This window comes from Colletotrichum lupini, chromosome 1 (assembly GCF_023278565.1).
Source record: "Colletotrichum lupini chromosome 1, complete sequence".
Classification (NCBI taxonomy): domain Eukaryota; kingdom Fungi; phylum Ascomycota; class Sordariomycetes; order Glomerellales; family Glomerellaceae; genus Colletotrichum; species Colletotrichum lupini.
Genome location: NC_064672.1, coordinates 4,588,657 through 4,608,851, shown reverse-complemented (window position 1 = coordinate 4,608,851; position 20,195 = coordinate 4,588,657). Strand labels below are relative to the sequence as shown.

The window sequence follows — 20,195 nt, the reverse complement described above, 5'->3', positions numbered from 1 at the left end:
GGTGCGCGCGTCGCGCTCTCAATGGGAAACGACGAGTCATTGTGGGGGGAGGGTTTCTGGGTGGATCATCTACTGCGTGAGAGGAAGCAAGAGGAAGCAAGTACGTACTCACGTACAGTACTGTGCGTCTCGGTTGTGGTTTACAAAGTATCCGTACTGCGAAGACGACAATGACGCCAGCTTGAATGGTATTTCTCCCAATGGATAGGCGTGGGCTGTAGGAGTGGGCGTGGGCGGAGGGGTGCGTCGACTGGGAGCTGGAGGAGCTGTGCAGCTTGGGAGTGAGAGTCTGGGAGAGCTCTCTAGGTGCGTACTACGGTATCAGGCCAAAGTTTAACCCCCTTGTCAGGTATCTTCGCCCATGCTTCTCGAGATTACATTAGCAGTATTACTTTCGAGATTCTTATGCACGTCGAACAAAATTTTGGCCATTGAGAGTCACTGCTCTACCCTAGTCAGACCCACACTACCTAGTAGGGAGTTTAAACATACCCCTAAGGACCAAGTAGTGCGCAGTACGCAGTATGGTCTACGGTCTACGGTCTACGGTCTACCTTACCTTGACTAGGTCGACTGGGTACGTACCGCATCTCACTTTCCAGCCCCTGGCCCCTGGATCCGGCCCCGGTGAGTGGCAGAGACCAGATGCAGAGAAGAGAGACACAGAAACAGAAACAGAAACAGAGACAGAGACAGAGACAGAGACAGAGGAAAGACAAGGAGCAGACAGGGGGAGAGCGAGCTCTGTAGGCTTGCAGGTACCTGTTGAACGTTTCCCACTGTCCTGTCTTGCCCTGTCTCCTCGCACGCCCACGCCACACCTGGGGGGCCTGGACCTGAACCCTGTGCCTGTTGACCTGCTGTACCTCGCCTTTCGAGAAACGACGAAGACGACGACGACGAAAAAAGAATAACAGGAGACAACGGCGTGGGACAAGACTCCAGTCTGCTGCGTAAGGTAAAAAGTGAGTTATCAGCTTTCCGCCCCCATTCAGCCAGGACTCTCTCTTTCTCTCCACGCCTGTGTCTTGGTATCTCCTCGCTTGGGATTTTCTTTCTGCTCGCTCAAGAAACGACTTGTGGGGGGGTTTCTCGTCACTCCTTGCACTTGGACGAGGTCTTGCTGCTCACCATTACGACGTTCCTATGGAGCAAGGTTGCGGCCGAGTGGGCGGGATAGGGACGTTGGTACGGGTACGGATACATACTGGCAGTTTTTTCACCTCGATCCATTTGGTATTTATTAGGCACGGAGAGAAAGTGGGAGAGTTTCTGTGCAGAGTATCCGCAACTCCGAACTCCATGGGTATCTGTACACACACCCAGTGAGATAGCGGCCTCAGCAAGGTTGGCAGTTGTGGGGATAAGTCTCTGACGTGGTTGAACGGCCACAGCAAGTCGGGCTTCATCGCCAGATTGTTTTTGAGTGAGAGAAAGACAAAGAGAGAGAGGGGGGGAAAAGAGACTGGCTCAGCCAAGGTACGCAGAGAGAACCAAACGCCTTCGGTCTCGGTCTAGCCATAAAAGCCACGATTCCAACATACTGTATATACTCCTAGGTATCGTGCCCGTCTCCACCAAAGGGGCCAGGAAAACCGCAGAGGATGACTTTCATTTGGAGACAAGAGACAGCCAGACCGGGACGGACTGGAAGCGATGCAAGGCTACCTTTTCGTAGTAGTCAATCATTCTGACCATGCAGTTCACGACACCAATGAGAAAAGGCTCTCTCCGCATACTACCTTGAGTTGGGCACCACTTACACCGTCGCTTCGCTTCGCTTGCTTCATTACACTCCATTCGCGTCCTCGATCAAACGTTCGACTGGCAGCCCGTGAACGTAGTCGTGTACTCCATAGTCTAACTATGGACTTTTGTTGTTGGATCAAGGGTTAGCAGCTTCTCTCTCTCTCCATCTCTCCGTCTCTACTTCACCCATGCGACGGCCGCCCCGTCCCATCCATCACCGTTGCCTCTGCTACTGCCACAGTAGCGTTTTTGGCTCAGCAACTGCGACGGCTAGTCTAGATGTGTGTGGTTCTTTTCTCGCCCTACCTCCTGCTTTTCTCTCTGGCGTGGCAGGATCAACAACCACATCCTCATACACACAAAGGAAAGGAAACAACCGCAACGTTGGTGCTCACTTTCTTTGTTGTAAAAGAAAATGCCGCCCCGCCGGCTGCCCGCGCAACGGTAATCGAAGCCGCAACCGCTACGTCGGCCGCGGGAAGGCGAAAAGCCTCTTGTTGAATCGTGATATTATGATTGACTCTGCGAATACGTTTTGTTGAACTACTTCTTCTTCTTCCTCTTCTTCTTCATCTTCTTCTGCTGCCGCTGCTGTTTGAACCGACCCTTGCCTTGCCTTGCCCGTCTCTTTACTGGCCATCACACTCTTTTGCTGTTCCCGGTTTCTCGTGTGGTTTCGATTACTACATTCTCGACGTTACCTCGACTCGCTCTTTTCTCTACGCCTACGGTTTGGACAGGGGGCACATCGTCTTCTCATTGTGGTTTTCTCGCGTCTTCTTGGGAGCATGCAGTCTGCCATCACGCACATTTACGCCCGCTAAGAAAAACCTCAACCCACCCTCCATCACCGGCAGTCCAGTCATACCTTGCGTCAATCGTCTGTCCTTCGCAAATCGCTTGACCGCTGTCGACATCTGGGCCCAATTGTCTGTGTGCACATCACATCGCCATCTACGCCGACGCCATCACACACATCACACAGCACACACACACACCTTCTTTTGATTCTCCAACACGTTCAACAACCTTGTTCATCATCTTGGACCCGGACTTGGCTGGAGCTTTTCGAGATCTCCTCACTCTCACTCTCTCTCGGCCCCCCTCCGCGTTATCCCACCTTTTTGGGACCTCTTGCTGGCAGTTTCTTCGAAGCTTTCTCCCCAGCGACTGTGCTTCCTCGCCGAGAGGACAGACCCCCGACTTTGTCCGTTCGTTAGGGAATTGCGGCCGTGGCTTGCGGAACCTCCACCACCACTCCCACCACCAGAGCAGACCAGCGCCAGCGACGCAGCAGCAGCAGCAGAGAGACGTCGTGGAAAAAGAAACGCTCCTCACATCTCATCTTCAACACCGCTCGTCCTCACCTCACAGACGCGCTCCCCAACCGTCACCTCAGCCCTGCTCATTCTCCATCCAAACCAGCACCGCTTTCCCAGGGTCCCCCTCACCAAAACTCATCACCAACCAGTTTTTATTTTTTGTTCATTCCTTCTGGTGCTGTCATACCGTACAGTGCAGTATCTACATACAGTACCATACCCGTCTCTCTCTCTCTCTCTCTTTTTTTTTTTTTTTGTATCAGATCTCTCTTCCTTCTTTGCAACATAAAGCAAACTTACCCCCTCTTCTCATACACCTTGCCAACGATTACCTCCACGGGCAGGCGATCTGAGAGGAGAATAGAAACTAGAGGCCCTTGCTACCGGCATACCTAGAGCGTCTCATCATTACTCTGCCACCTCGACTCGTCACATCGGGGCCTTGTTTCTTCTTGAATGCTTTTCGAGCTGTGTACATCTTGAGGGTCCATTGGCCTACGGATATCACTCCCACTCATCACCCGTTTTCCCGCCTCTTTGCCCTCAGGTGCAGTTGAACTTGCTCGGACACTGGGGTTGTGCGGACTTCTCGGTCCCGGCATATAGCCAGCGAACAGCAGCAGCAACAGCAACAGCAAAAGTAGACATCATTCAACCTGCGGGTGTGTGTTTGTGCGCTTGCAGTTTCTATCTCACTCAGTCATTCCCCTGAACTCAAATTTCCCATCCGCCCAATACAAGCCCGCCAGCAAACGCCTATTCCTTTCAAATTCTACTACTCCTTCTATCCCGTTCTCCGGACAGTCAGCCAGAGAAAAAACGTATAATATATTTATATCGAGGCTATTCCGTTTTGAACGTCTGCGACCTGACGCACAGAACGACTACCTACTCCCCCGTTCTAAGGATCGCCACGCCCGCAGGGCCGTCCGCCATCTAAGTCTGGCGCGTGGTTTCTCCTCTCGGTTGATCTAATCAATTTCTGTAGCAAAACCAGGCCGGCCCTACCTTGCCTGCCAGCGCTCGAGCGTCTCCCACACCAAGACCCGCTGGCGAGGACGACGCCAGTTACGGTACATGCCAAAAGTCACTCGACCTACCTTACCCTTACCCTCCTCCTCCTGGTACTCCTCCTCTCTCCTCCTCCCTCACTCCCACTACCCTACCCTACCCTACCGGTACCCCTGCCTTGCCTCTCCTCTCTGTTACCCGTCTGCACCGTCGAAAATAAGAAAGGGCCCAATCGGTACTACCTCAGGTACCTAGGAGCGTACCTCACTCCACGCCTCCACAGCTCTCCTATCCCCCTGCTCAGAATCCATACCTCGTTACAGGGGCCCCTGGAAGAGCAACCTGCCCGCTCCAGCAGAGCAGAGAAGCACCACTTCTTTTTGAATGTAATGCTATATTGCTGCCGATAATATATACCTTCATCAGACGCCTCACGTCTTTCGCTCATAAAGCAACGCCTCCACGATAATCTTGGACTGGCCTGCCTGCGATCGTCTCCCTTCTGCCCCTTGTAGTATAACAAAGCGCCACGACCTCTCACATACACCAACGACACGCACGCAACTGCACCTCATCTCAACTTCCCACATTGTTTCGTTTCTTCAGCCAAAGTACGCTGTTGCGTTTGGACTCGTCTTGTGCCGGGCATATCCCACTCGTCCTTGTCGTTCCTGAGGATAAACTACATTCAAACCAACAAGACCGTATCGTCACCGTCGTCGTCCTTCATAAGTCGACTAAACAACAAATAACAAAAACACCAAATCTGTCGTTCACTCGCCAGTTCTCCACCACGACACACACTACTCGACTCTCACCACAGACACCAAGGTTTCTCCATTCCCGGCTCACCGTCGTCGACACTTGCAACATCCTGGCATCTCCCAAAGTAGCCTCACCACACACCACGAGAATAGAGAGAGAAGAGCCTCAGACGTCCTTCCTAGTACCTTCCTTCGGCCCCCCACTTGGGTGATTCTCGCGGTCCGTCTGTCTAGACCATCTTGCAGTGGATCCTCTTCACCTTCGGAGACCATCAAGAGCTCTGTGCACACTTCTGCGCGAGTCGTTGAAGAGAAGCCAGACGAGAAAATAGAAGCAAGGAAGCTGCCGGTAGAAGACTCGAGTCTGTTTCTTGTCATCCAGACACCCCTCAAGCAAGAAAACGACGCCAGTCGTCCAAGATCCGCTTGGTCTCCCGTACCTGAGCGCTCAGAGGTTCGACGATCGCATTGTTCCTGGTGGTCACCATTATGCTTCTAGTCTCGGAAACTTAACACACGCCGGCCCTCGACACTTGGACTTCGAAACAAAATACACGGCAAGCCAGCCCGAACTTGGTTCACCCTTCTTATCTCATCCGCCGCCCGAAGAAGGGATTGTCCTGCAAGCAACATCAGCACTTCCCACCAGTTTGCGCTCGACCACTCGCAACAGATCCTCCAGTCAGGTGGCTAATTTTCATCGAAGACGGAGAATTTTAGTGCCTGTGCACCAGGACCCTCCCACCTTCTGGTACGTCCACACTTGTGGCTGTCTTAAAGAAGGCTACTCCCACCCGCTATGAACTCATTCTACCTCCTGGCCTTCATCAGTTCGTCGTACCTTGGGTTATCTTGAGCTGATCGTTTCCTACCAGCTTCACTCCCCTTCCTCTCTCATACTACTACTTACTACCTTACTCTCCTTCTCACACACCTTAATCTCCATCTCTTTCCCTCAACTCAAGAGGAGTGTCAGCTTCCCCGTCACAGCCACCACGCCTGATTAATACCAACACCCCCGACCAAGCTCAGGCCTCTTCCTCTTCCTCCTCATCTTCTTCTCTCTTAAACACCGTCCGTCCATCCTCCTCTTCCCTTGTTCAACGTTCCTGAACGCACCGTCGTCTTCAACGCTTCGAACACTGCTCATCTTCGGCAACCTTGCGCTGGACGCCGCACCCGTTCTTGTCTCAAGTCGTCGACCTCCTACTTCTCGGCACACATTCACCACCCTTGCCTTCTTGTCCCAACCCATCATTCCTTGAACGACGATTCGGGAGTCTGCATACACAGAACCCGCATTGAGCATCCCGCTTAAGCAACGTTCCGAACCAGGATAACATATCACACACATCAACCCACGCTACCCTTGCTTCTTCTACTCCGGACACCATATCAGCCCAGTCCCTTCATCACCCGATAATTCAAGACACCTTTATCCCTCGCCGCGGAAGTTTATAAGTAGTACAGCTACTGCACTGGTCCGCATCTTGGTAATCCCCATCCAAACACACAAATAAAACCCAAAGAAATGGAACTCATGGAGCTTGTCGAGAACGAGCCCACTGCTCGCCCCTTCCAGTGCGACTGGCAGTCGTGCAACAAGGTGAGTCCAGAAACACGCCGCCACTCGGCTACGGCTGTGGTGTGACATGGACGGATCTAACTTCGACATCTTGTAGAGCTTCAACAGGAAGTCCGATTTGCAGAGACACTACCGCATTCACACCAACGAGCGTCCCTACTCCTGCACAACGCCCGGCTGTGGCAAGAGCTTCATTCAACGGAGTGCTCTGACTGTCCACATCCGTACTCACACGGGAGAGAAGCCTCACCAATGCCAGCACATTGGTTGCGGCAAGCGATTTTCTGATGTATGATTTCCTCCTGACAGCGGCATGTTCCAACAGGCACTAACCTAAGAAGTCTTCGAGTTTGGCCAGACATCGCCGTATTCACACTGGCAAACGCCCTTACAAGTGCGCCCACGATGGCTGCCTGAAGAGGTAGATCTCTAGCCACCAGGCTTTCCCTCCACTTGACGGAGTTGACACTAATCAACTGAACAGCTTCTGCCGCAAGACCACAATGGTCAAGCACCAGAGGAGATCTCACCAGCGCGGCCTCCACCACAACGAGCTCTTGGACGACTGCACATCAGACTCCGACAGTGGCGAGTCTCATTCGACCCCGAAGCACGCCGGCATGCAGTGGCCTCCTCAAGGCGTCATGGCCATGAACCACCCCGGTATGGGTCACGCAATGCACCGAGCTGCCTCATTTGCCGACTTCGGCCAGCACATGAACGGTTACCCTATGCCCCAGCAGCAGCAACAGCAACACTACGGCGCGCACCGCCACAGCCTTTCTTCCGGCGGAGCACACGAGGTCCACGGTATGGTACACGACCAGCAACACCCTGGTGTACACATGCTGCAGCGAACCGCCAGCATGGGCCAGCACTCGTACTACGTGACGGAGCAGGGCAACCCGGGTGTAGCTACCATGAACACGGCCATGCCCCAACAATACGGACAGGTGCCCCGGCAACAACAGCCGCAGGTTGATGTGTCGTACTCTCAACCTGGTATGAACCAATCCATCCAAAGCAGCCCGAGCAGCTTCTCGGCAGCATCGGGTAGGAGCCCATCCATTCAGGAAGGGTTTTATACTCACCAGCCAACCCAAGCAGCCACATATGCCCTGCATCATGCCTCCCCCGTCCTCGAGCAACAGCAAGCCGGCATGGTCGCGTACCCGCACCAGCAGATGCAACAGCAGATCCATACCCCCCAACCGATCCCGACTCAGGCACCGCAGCCTCCGCCTCAGCAAGTCAGCCAGTACGCCTCACCGGCACCCCAGGCCCAACCCGAAGAGTACTGGAACGGCGTTCCGTACCAGGCACCGGTCGAGGTTGCAACAATTGGCCAGCTGCCGACCTACGGCTCCGGCGTGTACGACCCTTGGGGCGGCCCCAAGATCGAGTTCGAGGATCCCTCAATGCAGCTCCCGTCCGCACGGATCGAGAACATGTAAGCGCCAGACACCATTCGACGATGGCTTCCGCCACGCCAGGCATCTGTGCCTTCCGAAACCAAATCATCATTTCCATCGGTGCCTCGTCTCGGCGCCGCTTGCTGTACCACCACCGGAAATTTTGACGTCGATTTGATTTTAACATATTCCCCCACCTCGTTGATTGAAAAAGAAGGAGATACCACGCGGGCTCCACAGAACCGAGCTGTCGATTGTTGAAAAGAAGAGGATGAGCCTTTTGGACGCCTCTAGGCCCAGTGCCCCGCCACGCCTGTCATCCCTCCCTTGGGGCAGTCTCAACGGGCCAAAAGGGATCCAGACGAAGAGAAACACAAGGAACAGAAAATGTCAGATCAATCCCCCAAAAGCATACATCAAGTTGGTACTCTTTTTTCTGGGTTTCAACACTCACACACAACCCACTGCCGGCATACTTCGCAATGCCGTTTGTAATCGTCAAATTTGTCGAAAAGGGACGATCGCTGGATCTGTCGCTTCTCCCGCCTCGATTTACTCCGTGGCTCTTCGCCTTCGGGCACCATTTTCTTTGTCAAGCACATACTATTACCCCGTCGACTTGGAATATTTGCATCTGTTTTCATCCGGGATATATCATTGGTGGTCTTCCTGTCGCTTCGAGTTTATAATTTCGTCTTTAGTCGGTCGGGTACTCCTGGGGTTTTTGGAGCTTGGTACGGCGGTTTGTGCTGTCTTATTTAATATTTTCTTTTACAGTTCTTTCACTCCTTTCTCATCGGGGCGTTCATCGACCATGTCGACTGAACATGTTCCCGATGATATGATGCAACGAAAGCATAACAGCCGGAGCCGGTCGGGCGGATGGGGGAAAGCCACTGGCATGTTGGGAATCATTGGACGATATCCGAATCTTGACGGCCCTTTTACGACCTTGGTGGAGAGGGTGAAATCGCATGGGGATGGGAGGAGCAGGACAATAATGAGGATGGAAGGAGGTTCAGGGGAAAAGGGAAAAGGGAAAGAAAGGGGACCGTCATTCGATGCCTGATATACGAAAGGCTCGGTCGGGTTTGGCAGCTTTGGAATTTCTCCGTTGCTTTTTCTCAAGGCCTCACGGCGCGACCCGGAAAACAAAAACATTCCCTGTAACAACAACAGCACGAAGCCGACGAATTCTCCTGTCTGGTGGTGGGCGGCGCATTCCCTAGAACAGATTCCTCAGGGGAAGGGTTGACGAAGAGGGAACAACCGGGAAAAGGAGGAAATGGGGGGCCATGAGGAGGAATAGGGGACGACGAGTCGTTGTGCATATGTAATTTTATGTGTTCCTCCCCTTGTGTATTGTGTGCTGGATTCAAAGGGGAAATGAGAAACAAATGGGATAGTTTTGGGAATTGATACATGGTCAGTCAGAACGGAAAGAAATAAAAGACTTTGTTGATCAAAATCTTGCGGTCCAAGTCGTCTCTTTATATGATCATGAGTGGATGAGTGGGATGAGGAGAAGAATGGCGAAAAGAATCGGCCGAGGCTAAGAAGGGGGACGCATGACCAGAAGACGAGCTGATGGGCTCTTAGCTCTTAGCCTGTGTAAGTCAAAACTTTGAGAGTTGTTTAGCTGTTGAACCGGTGACACGTTGCCTTGCAGAAGCGTCTGCTTTAGTTCAAGGGGTGTCTGCATGATTGTTCGTATTTGTTGGTGTTGGTGTCGGTGGTAGTGGTGTTGAGATTCTTTGGTTCCGATGGGTAAATTGTTTGCAGCCTGAATTGGGAGATTCGGTCGGGTAAGGTGAGATGAGATGCGTGAGGGTGGTGATAAGAGACGGCGTTGTAAGTCGTGCGCTTGGGAGGACAGGACGGGCTATTCTGGTAGCTGGGGATGCAGATCGTCTGATATGGTGAATGGAGATGAGAGCTGAACTGAGTTGAGCTGAATAGATGTATTAATGGTCTTGGCATTTCATGGCTGTTTTTCTTCTTCGGCCATGGAGGTATTTTGAGTCGGTAAAGAGGAGGATTGAGTTATCGTCCCGTGCGACTGGCGACGAAGTGTTGGATGCTCGAGAGACGAAGAGCTGGAGGTTTGTAAAGGTATAACTGGGGGATTCTATAGAAAGTCTGAGCCCGGATGATCCGCTCGTGAGATGCGCTGATCTCCGGGATATCCGCGCTACCCAGTGATGCTCATATCAGGTGTGAAAATATGAGAGACCGTCGCAGCCTCGTGGGTTTATTCTTCGCCCGGTGCTGCTGATGTGAGAAATCGGTGGACGGTGCTGACGGAGATTTCAAGACCCGGCTTCGTTGAGAAGGGAAGAAGAAGAAGAACGGAGGAAGAGAGGGGGGTTTGCTAATGGATGATGGGAATGAGGGAAATGGGCGAAGAAGGAGGGCGTTTACAGTTACCAACTCATGGGGGAAAGGGCGCTTAATCCAAAAAAAAATTGATCTGCAGTTGTTTGCTCTGCATGCGGAAGAATACATCCATTTCCATTCCTCAGCCAGCTGCTTCTGGCGATGTGTTTCTGGGGGTCTGAATGGGGAGAGAGAGGGAATTTTATGATTGGCTAGAACCTTATTGGCCAATCATGTTGCTTATTTCCGACATCCTGGGAGAGCATATACTGACAGAGGTGACTTCGCACCGGAAATTCGCGAGAGATGGAGAGTCTTTCCTAGATTGAATCAGATATTAAATCCAGAAATAATGAAACATCGATACTGGGATTCTGGTCAACTCGAGGTCAAACTACGATCACCTTCAATGCTGAGAGAGAGAAACTGGTGTAGTTGAACTTCTGATTATTAACCAATGACATGAGGTTGAATTATGCCCCTGCTCGTCTCCAATGGACCCCAAAGGCTTTGTCATCATTCGTCGGATCGGTCTTTCCCTGGCACCGACAAGTCACGACATTCTAGAATCTCATCGACGTCACGTGGAGTATGGACCTGGGCCTTGCTGCTTTCCCCGGTCGCGGCGCTTCGGCAGGGAAAAACTCGGAAGGCAGCACCGCAATGTCGTGGTCAATGAATAACGTCAGCTAAGGTATCCGTAGCGCATTTCGCCTCAACGTATCCATATCCCGCCGCCCCGTCGCCGCTCTCAACAAGACGACGAGTCAACCCTCGGCGCGAACCATGTCATCTTCATCACACCTGCACATACGACGTCGATGGTAACTGAAGAAGCCTTTTCTTTTCTTTTCCTTTTCCCCTTTTCGGTCTCGTAAGGGGAGTGCCCCTCTGCAGAACCCTTTGTTACCATCACCAGCTCGGCATCAAGCAAAACCATCTGCTCTGACGAATACGCGCTCCAGCCTACACCGCGCCTTCCCGGCTACCCCAAAGGCATCATGGCCTTACGCCCAGCAGCGCTGGCGCTAAGTGCGACCAGCCCACTGCTCCGACGGGCAACGATGCAGCCCGCGACGATGCAGTCCGTCCTCCGGCTCGCGACCTCCTCCGCTCGCCCGACCGCCACCGCCTTCACTCGGACCCCCGGCCTGGGCCTCGCCCTCCAGCTCCAGCAACAGCAACATCAGTACAGACTCTTTGGAACCAACAATGCCATCTCGCGCAACCTTCTCGCCACGAGAGAGTCGGCAGCGAACAGGAACCCCGGCAGCGCGACCGCGCAGAACGCATTCTACCAGCTCCTCCTCAAGGCCAACATGCCCGCCATCGTCATCGAGCGCTACAACTCTGGCCGGTTCGCGAGAAACGATGCGGTGGATCAGGCATATGCGCAGGCGATTGGCATGCAGAGCACCGGCGCCGTCGGCGGGATGGGTGGTCACGACCACCTGCCCTCCGCCTTTGGCAATGTCGGCACGCTCGGCGGCCAGGAGTTGAACCAGCAGTCCCCCGGGAACCTGAGCCAGGCGCAGCTGCAAGCTGTTGGCCAGGCTCTGGCTGCGAGGTCGCGCGACTCGAACATGGCTACCGCAAAGGTCCAGGGCAATGGCCTCCCGACCAGCCCGCTGCACGTTGTTGTAGACGAGTCATTCGGTGGCGTCATCTTCCGCTGGGTCAAGTTCGTCTTGTGGTTTTGTCTCTTCACGTATCTCAGCTTGGTCGTCGTCACGATGCTGGTCGAGGGTCTCAACCTCTTCAAGCGACCCGGTGGCAAAGTGGACAGCGAGGCCAAGGCCGAGAACCAGACTACCCGTTTCGCAGACGTGCACGGCGCCGATGAGGCCAAGGATGAGCTCCAAGAGCTGGTCGACTTCCTCCGCAACCCCGACAAGTTCTCCACCCTCGGCGGCAAGCTTCCCAAGGGTATCCTGATGGTTGGACCCCCCGGTACTGGTAAAACTCTCTTGGCCCGCGCCGTTGCCGGTGAAGCTGGCGTCCCTTTCTTCTACATGTCTGGCAGTGAATTCGACGAGGTCTACGTCGGTGTCGGTGCCAAGCGCGTCCGCGATCTCTTCGCTTCCGCCAAGTCCAAGTCTCCCGCCATCATCTTCATCGACGAGCTCGACGCCATTGGTGGACGCCGCAATACTAGGGATGCCGCCTACCACAAGCAGACGCTCAACCAGCTCTTGACGGAACTGGACGGTTTCGAGCAGAACAGCGGTGTCGTCATCATCGCTGCCACTAATTTCCCGGAACTTCTCGACAAGGCTCTTACCCGACCTGGACGTTTTGACCGCCACGTGACCGTTCCCCTGCCTGATGTCCGCGGCCGTATTGAGATCCTCAAGTACCATGCCAAGAAGATCAAGGCCGCCCCCGAGATCAACTTTGAGGCCATTGCTTCCAGCACTGGCGGCCTCTCTGGTGCCGAGCTCGAGAACATTGTCAACCAGGCTGCCGTCCGCGCCAGCAGGCTCAAGAATGCTGCCGTCTCCATGACGGATTTCGAGTGGGCCAAGGACAAGGTCATCATGGGTGCGGAGAAGAAGAGCATGGTCATCAGTCAGAAGGAGAAGGAGATGACTGCCTATCACGAGGCCGGTCACGCCTTGGTGTCTTTCTACCATGAGAGCGGTCCCAACAAGCTTTACAAGGTTACCATTTTGCCTCGCGGCCAGAGTCTCGGACACACTGCACACCTTCCTGAGATGGACAAGTATTCGTACACGACGAGGGACCTCAAGAGTCTGATTGAGACCTCTCTGGGCGGAAAGCTCGCCGAAGAGCTGGTCTATGGCACCGACAAGGTGACCACCGGTGTCTCAAGCGTAAGTTAACCTCGACATTGACTTGTGGGATTGGCACTAACCGTAAGCAGGATCTCAAGAATGCCACAAACCTGGCTTTCCAGATGGTCGCTCTGTACGGCATGTCTGCGAAGCTCGGCCCCGTGGAGTACGGCGAGCGCTACAACCAGCTCAGCTCAGAGACCAAGGCTCTCATCGAGTCCGAAGTGCAGCGTACCTTGACGGAGTCATACGAAAAGGTGCGCGAGCTGCTCACATCAAGGCGCAAGGAGCTCGATCTCCTGGCCAAGGCCCTCGTCGAGTACGAGACGCTGGACAAGAACGAGGTAGAGAAGGTCATTCGCGGCGAGAAGCTTCTTGACCGCACGCCCATGCCTCAAGGCCCTATGAAGGTGCCTGCAAGCTCGGGCGTTGATATCGGTCAGACGATTCCCCCGCCGTTCCCTCCTCCTGCCGGACCCGCTACGCCTCCGCCGGCGCCACCGCCACCTGCGACTTCTACGGGTGGCATCGCTCCTGGATCCAACCAGAAGTCATGACCGGAGCTTACCGTACGTGACTCTGGTCAGGACCATTATCAACACATTTTGTTTTCACGGTTAGCATGCGGTAGTGCGAGGGCCGAGTCGCGGCCCGTTGGGAGGCACTCGCATGGACTTACAATGTATCATTTTACGGTACAGCATGGCAGGCGTTTACCAGAAATTAAAGAATTTGCGATTTCATTTGCCTTTTGGAGGATAACCAGGAAAAACGAGACAGGCCTGGCTTTGGCCAACACAGCTTGGTCAACGTGCTACTGGCCAAAGGCGAAGAAAAGCAGCAGGGTCTCTCGTAAGATCCGCTGTGCGCACGAATAACACTCTCCCCTCACCTGGGGCTTTGATACGCCTTCGCGAATTAGGGCGTCGGCCTCGGACATAGATTGGGTTGGCTATACAGGGAGGGCAAGACCGACTCTGTTGGGGTTTTGAAACTCCCCATCACAGCGACGCAAGCGGACCGTTCTCTACTTTAACGGGATCGGCAGCGGCTGGACTCTGTAGAGTGCGGCCACTTGATTGAGTGTATTATATCGTTTGTAGAATTATGTAAATGAAGCATTGCCCCGTACGCTGATAGAGCAGCCCAAGATCGTGACTGTCCAATCTATTGCTTGATGTTGAGGCTCTGTCAGGTTTGTTGGAAACCGACGATCAACTTTTTTCCTGGTTGACCGCCAAGGTTACTGGCCGTCTGGTCCAAGTGGGATGACCTGGCAATGGACGGATATCGAATGCAAAGAGCACAACGACCCTTAGTGGTTGGCAGATAGCGATGGACTTGAGAAAGGGGCAGCCCACAGCGGGAGAAGTGGTCTAGAGCCGGGCCGGGGATTGTGTCCTCCACTAACATCTGGGGTAAAAGACCCCATCGGCAGCGGCACCAATTTGGCGGGGTACGTTGTTTCCCCAATATACTGTGGTGCTTGGTTGGCAGCTGGGGGGAGCTTTCGAATTCCCCGGTGAGCCTCGGTTCGGTCCCCAATTCAAGCTAGAGCTCCCTCGGCCTCCGCATCGTCATTTCTCCTCCTCCCGCTCCCTGCTCGTCCTGTTCCTCCGCATTTTAAATCAATCTTTAACATATCTGTACAGCCTGCGCCGCATATTTGCATTGCCATTTAATCATTATATCCAAATAAGCTGCCCGCCTTGTTTCCCCGTCTTCTTTCGTGTAAATTAGTTCTTTCCTGGCTGAATTGACCTCATTTATCCATCAATCGAAACCCCATCATCACCATCAGCAGCACCGCCACCATGTCGGACAAGGCGTCGGAACGGCTTCAGGCTCTGGGCAAGCAGCTCGATGCCCCTCCTCCTGTCAAGATTGCCGGGCCGTCTGCGGCGCCTCGGGTACCTGGCAAGGTCGTGATTATTACAGGTTAGTCGAACGCACGTCACGCAGCAGCGGCGGCGGTGGCAGCAGTAGACAGACTGACAATCGAACCCCAGGCGCAAACTCTCTCATGGGTATCGGTCGCGCGTCAGCACATCAATTCGCCGAGAACGGCGCCCGCGCCATCTACATTTGCGATTACGCCGACGACAACCTCGCCTCTCACAAGAAGGAGCTCAATAAGCTGTACCCCAAGGTCGAGGTCCACACCCGCCAATTCGACGCTGCCGAGGAGAGCGCCGTCAAGGAGGTCGTTGCCCACGCCATGACAACGTACGGCAGACTGGATATCTTCTTCGCCAATGCCGGTATTACCGGACCTCATAACCTGTTTACCGATATCTCGTCGGATGACTTTATGCAGAACCTGCGGACGAATACGTTGAGGTGAGTGTACCTACTTGCCTCTGACACCTCTTGTGCTAACAAAAAAACAACAACAGCGTCTTCCTTGCCGCCAAGCACTCCGCCCCCGCCATGCGCAAGACCTCGGCAGACAAGCCCACCCCGGGCGGTAGCGTCATCCTCACCGCCTCCGTAGCCGGCATCCGCTCCAACGCCGGCACGACGCCGTACTCGGCGGCCAAAGCGGCCGTCATCTCCGTCGCGCAGACGTGCGCGTACCAGGCGGCCGGCACGAACGTCCGCGTCAACGCCATCTGCCCGGGCCTCATCGAGACGGGCATGACGTCGCAGATGTGGGACCAGGCGCGCGCCCGCGGCACGACGGGTCGGATCGGGCAGATCAACCCGATGAAGCGCGGCGGGCACGCCGACGAGATTGCGCGGGTGGCGCTGTTCTTGGGCAGCGACGAGAGCAGCTACGTCAACGGGCAGGCGTGGGCTGTCGATGGCGGGTTGAGCGCGGGACATCCGTACGTAGTTGGGAAGCTTGCGTGATGTGTGAGTGAGAGAGAGGGAGAGAGAGAGAGACAGAGAGGGAGAGCGGCGTTGGCCGAACTGCGTAGTGGTCAACAAAATTCTTTTGTGTCTTTTGCCAAGTTTTTTTCTCTTCGGGATGTGTACTTACTTACCGATGTGGGCGACAGGCACTTGTTTGAATACATCATTTCTCCCGAGGGCAAGTTTGAAGGAATCGTGCCTGCTTAGACATGTGAAGCACGTCAAGGAACAGGCGATCCAAGAGGGGGCTGGGCCTTGGAGGGGGTCAAAAGGTGGGCGAAAGGTGGACAGAGATGGTGGGCGGCCGAGGTTATCTCTGGCCGGCTTCTGGGGCCGGCCGCACAGATTGGAAGGAGGTTAAAGTAATGTGGGCGAGTTCCCAGGTTCTTTCAGAGCTCTAGATCCTCCAAGGTGGACTTTCGGTGAAGGAAGCTCGCCGCTCCTGTGAAGTCATTGGGTCTGGAAGCACGTCCAGAGTTCGAACTGGAGAAGGAAGGGGGGAGCAGAGTCGCATTGACTCCTCTTCGATCAACGGGGAGCATTGAATCGTTGATAGGGATCTCCAATAAGCTTGAACGGGTTCGGACGCCATTACCACTTTCCATCCTCGATGCCCATCTTCCGGATTCCTCTTTTGTGGATAGGCCGGACGGAATCCATATCACGATCACGCAAGCCATACAGATTACAGACTACTGTACATCTAGACTACGGGTATTATCCACCATATTCACCTAAGGCCCAAGGTAGGCAGGCCAGGAGAACTAGCTGCCGTCTCCGCATCGCCATACAACGTCGTTCATTACATTCACTGCCGTTCTCATTCGCCCATGACGCGGCCGCCATTGATTGCAAATCCCACTTTTCAAGGGTTGGTGCTAGGGGGACGGACAGCATTCAAGCATAAGTGGCTTTGAGGTGCGGATGCTTTCTGCATGCCACCGGAGGCTCATCGACGGCCGGCTCCACAACCATAACTACCGGGAATCGCAACCATTCCGAAGTAGTCGTTTAATACTGCAGTATGCTTGGTCAGGCTGGAGTCGCTGGATTCCTGGACTTTGCCTTACCTCCTCAAAGCTCCGAAAGATGAAACCCACCCAAATTGGATCTCCAGGCACGTCTGTACGCCTTTGGTCAAGAGATCTCTTGGCAGAGTGTCGGGCCGCGTCATGGGGAAAAAGGGAGCACTATCCTCCTTCCTCCTTGATCCAAACGTATCCTCCTGTTCGCGGTTTGGTTCCATCTGCAGGAGTCGAGAAGGGACTGTCACTGTTCTTTTGTTTGTGGCCCTAGGAGTTTTCGGCCGAGCCACGTAACCACTTCCCGGCCGTTGCCCACATTCCGGATACGCCATCCCAAACCGCCGCTCCCCGGGGGTTTCCCAAAGGACCCCACTCACACCCCGATCCCCGTACCACCGTACCTTGACAATTGAACCACACACGCACATTGCGGAACGGGAGAAGAGAACCAGGACCGTCACATTTTTTGTGTTTTTGCCAAATGACCCAACGCAATGCAATTGGAATTGCCTCTGCCTTGATTGGATGACGCATGTCTTGGACGTCCGAATAACCCCCCGACCCTTGCGACCATCGGCCGTTCGCGCTTCCTAGCCCGTCACTCGCAGAAAAGCCGCCACTCTCTGGTCTCTATTAACCTTACACAGTAGTGTAAATCCCCTGGCTCCGCGGTGCGCGCGGAGTGGCGGACGACCAGGTTTCCAAGTAAGGTACTATGTAGTATCCTTGTAAACGCTCCGGGAAGGAGGAGGAGTAGGAACCAACTCGATCCCAAACTACATCCCCCAACTACAGAGTACCTTGCTTGAGGCTAAACCATACAGTGGCTCCGAACGACATTGTCACGCCCCTCATACGCCGGTCGAAACGACTCTGGGAGGGAAGGTGACGACGATGTCTCGCCAGGCGCCCGCGCGCGGGAGTGTGGGGAACGCCAACGAAACGGAGAGAGAGAGAGAGAGAGACGAGAGTCTTTACTTGGTACGGAATGTAGTTGCTTTTGCGTGCTCCGTGCTCGACTTGTCGTGCCGGGATACGGTGTTGGCCGGTGGGTTAGCTCTGCTGTTCGAGACCAGATGAAGGGGAGCAGAGAGAGTAGGGTATGTTGCAATGCCGTGACAATGCCAAGATGTTGACGTTAACGGGATCATCAGGATCAGGAAGGAGGAAACAAGATGGATCATGGAAACGCCAAGAAGATGAATGATATAAGAGGAGGTCAAGATTCCTGCCAGAAAGACGAAATATCTCTCCTTCTTCTCACCAGGCTCTTCACCTCCATCAGTCCTTCTCTTCTTCCAGCTTGCTCCTGACACTTCTGTGGTCTGCTTCACTCGATAGCAACCCCTCGTCGTCTCGTCCTTGAATATCCAGAGATTCATCACCATGGCGCTCCGCTCCGCCCTCGCCGCGGCCCTGGCCCTCTCCCCCTTCATTGGGACAGTCGCAGCCCATGGCAGCCACACGACCGACGAGATTGCCGCAGAGATCGTCCTCCGCGACGTCGTCACCGTCCACGGCAAGCGCGCCCTGGACGCCTGCTCCAACTCCCCTGCCGCCCTGGCCCTCAAGCAGCGCGCCCTCGAGCGCCGCGCCAACATGGCCCAGATGCTCCGCGAGAAGCGTGGCCTCACCGATCAGAAGATGCACCAGAAGCGCACCCAGGCCGACCTCGTCAAGTGGGCCGCCGTCGACCACGAGTCCACCGAGGCCTACAACCTCGACACCCCTCTCGAGGACATCTTTGGTTCCAACGCCACCTGCGCCCTCGTTCCCTTGACCACCATCGGCCCTTACTACGTCGAGGGCGAGCTCATCCGCGTCGACACCACCGACGGCCAGGCCGGCGTCCCCGTCCACCTCGATATTCAGTTCGTCGACATCAACGACTGCACCGCCGTCCCCGAGCAAATCATTGACGCCTGGGCCTGCAACGCCACCGGCGTCTACTCGGGCGTCTCCGCCCGGGGCCAAGGCGGCCTCAACACCACCCACGGCCGCGGCGTCCAGAAGTCCGACTCGGACGGCGTCGTCCAGTTCGACTACGTCTTCCCGGGCCACTACACCGGCCGCGCCACCCACATCCACATCATGTCCACCGACGGCGCCACCATCCTCCCCAACGGCACCTTCGAGGGCGGCACCGCCCGCAACATTGGCCAGCTCTTCTTCGACCAGGACCTCATCTCCGAGGTCGAGACCCTGGCCCCCTACACCAGCAACACCCAGACCCTCACGACCAACCTCCAGGACGGCATCGCCGCCGGCGAGGCCACCGCCGCCTACGACCCCTTCCTCAAGTACGTCCGCCTCGGCGAGGACCTCAACGACGGCCTCCTCATGTGGATCACCATCGGCATCGACACCACGGCCGACTACAGCGACGAGGTCCGCGCCGCGGCGCACTACTACGAGGGCGGCGGCGTCGACCAGAGCAGCGGCGGCGACGGCCCCGGTGGCCCTCCTCCCAATGGTACCTTTCCTACCGGTGCTCCCCCGGGTGCCCCGCCCACCTCTACCCCGTCTGCTTGAAAAAAAAAAAAGCACGCTGACATTTGTTGGTGATGAAGCTTAGAGCTTGGGCTACCTAAGATGAGGGGAGACGGTTTCTAGGCTTCTAGAACCGGCCCTCCCCTGGATTCGACGGCGAGATGTGTGTGTGTGTTGGTATATAGGAGGAAAAGAGTTGTGTACATGAGTGTTGTGCGAAAGTTGTACAAAGTTCTTTTCTGGTGGGAAAAAAGCTTCATACCGACGACCAGGGGCTGTTTGTGTTTAGTTCAGGAATAGTAAACGAAAATTCTGAAATACATATTACATTCGTACATAAATCAACTTGTTTTCCTATATTGGTGAAATGGTAGCAGCAGCGGCACAAGTTTGGATCATCTTATGGGCTGGGCTGAGACGTTTCTCTAGGAGATTAAAACCAAAGGAAATGGCTGCGAGTGGAACTTCTGATGTCTCAAGTAAATAATATTGACCAAGTACTAGTCTCACGACCGTACATCGCCAGTGAAAATGCAAGAGAAAGGAAGTGTGAAATGTGAAATTCAGAAGCAGTTTGTAATTATATGTTCCTAAAGTGTGAGGAAGTCCAATAAGCCTGAGGAAGAGGACTGTTCAAATAAAATCAGACTTCGGCGCTATCGGCAGCGGGGACGGGGATCGCCGCCGCTATCACGGGCCGCCGATTAACCCCCGCATCGGCCCCACCAACAGAAAACATCCCCCCGCCATGACGTCCCCGCCGTTCTATCAATCCAGAGCAATCAATATGACCCCTTAAAACAAATTCAC

At 54.6% G+C, this 20,195-nt stretch overlaps 2 protein-coding genes across 2 annotated transcripts; both read left to right on the top strand.

Moving 5' to 3' along the window:
• Positions 1 to 524: 524 nt before the first annotated feature.
• CLUP02_01379 (uncharacterized protein) lies at positions 525 to 9,098 on the top strand (the record flags this gene model as incomplete). Its single annotated transcript, XM_049280420.1, has 32 exons — positions 525 to 851; positions 918 to 944; positions 1,000 to 1,079; positions 1,157 to 1,236; positions 1,331 to 1,426; positions 1,720 to 1,834; positions 1,891 to 1,989; positions 2,114 to 2,281; positions 2,490 to 2,678; positions 2,735 to 2,956; positions 3,020 to 3,189; positions 3,468 to 3,618; positions 3,682 to 3,711; positions 3,772 to 3,874; positions 3,951 to 3,998; positions 4,060 to 4,282; positions 4,338 to 4,468; positions 4,535 to 4,593; positions 4,689 to 5,018; positions 5,093 to 5,208; positions 5,267 to 5,597; positions 5,874 to 6,089; positions 6,166 to 6,299; positions 6,376 to 6,452; positions 6,529 to 6,720; positions 6,773 to 6,852; positions 6,916 to 7,881; positions 7,925 to 7,988; positions 8,058 to 8,263; positions 8,359 to 8,589; positions 8,708 to 8,859; positions 8,923 to 9,098. 32 exons carry the CDS (start codon positions 525 to 527, stop codon positions 9,096 to 9,098), a joined length of 5,589 nt encoding a protein of 1,862 aa, XP_049136377.1.
• Positions 9,099 to 10,713: 1,615 nt separating this feature from the next.
• On the top strand, positions 10,714 to 20,184 carry CLUP02_01378 (ATP-dependent metallopeptidase HflB; the record flags this gene model as incomplete). Its single annotated transcript, XM_049280419.1, has 22 exons — positions 10,714 to 10,731; positions 10,787 to 10,903; positions 10,987 to 11,043; positions 11,104 to 13,053; positions 13,104 to 13,564; positions 13,646 to 13,696; positions 13,816 to 13,866; positions 13,975 to 14,036; positions 14,210 to 14,277; positions 14,334 to 14,470; positions 14,819 to 14,952; positions 15,024 to 15,354; positions 15,411 to 15,863; positions 16,097 to 16,237; positions 16,299 to 16,506; positions 16,578 to 16,741; positions 16,907 to 17,087; positions 17,167 to 17,284; positions 17,641 to 17,943; positions 18,109 to 18,179; positions 18,237 to 19,395; positions 20,033 to 20,184. 22 exons carry the CDS (start codon positions 10,714 to 10,716, stop codon positions 20,182 to 20,184), a joined length of 6,387 nt encoding a protein of 2,128 aa, XP_049136376.1.
• Between the last annotated feature and the right edge of the window lie 11 nt (positions 20,185 to 20,195).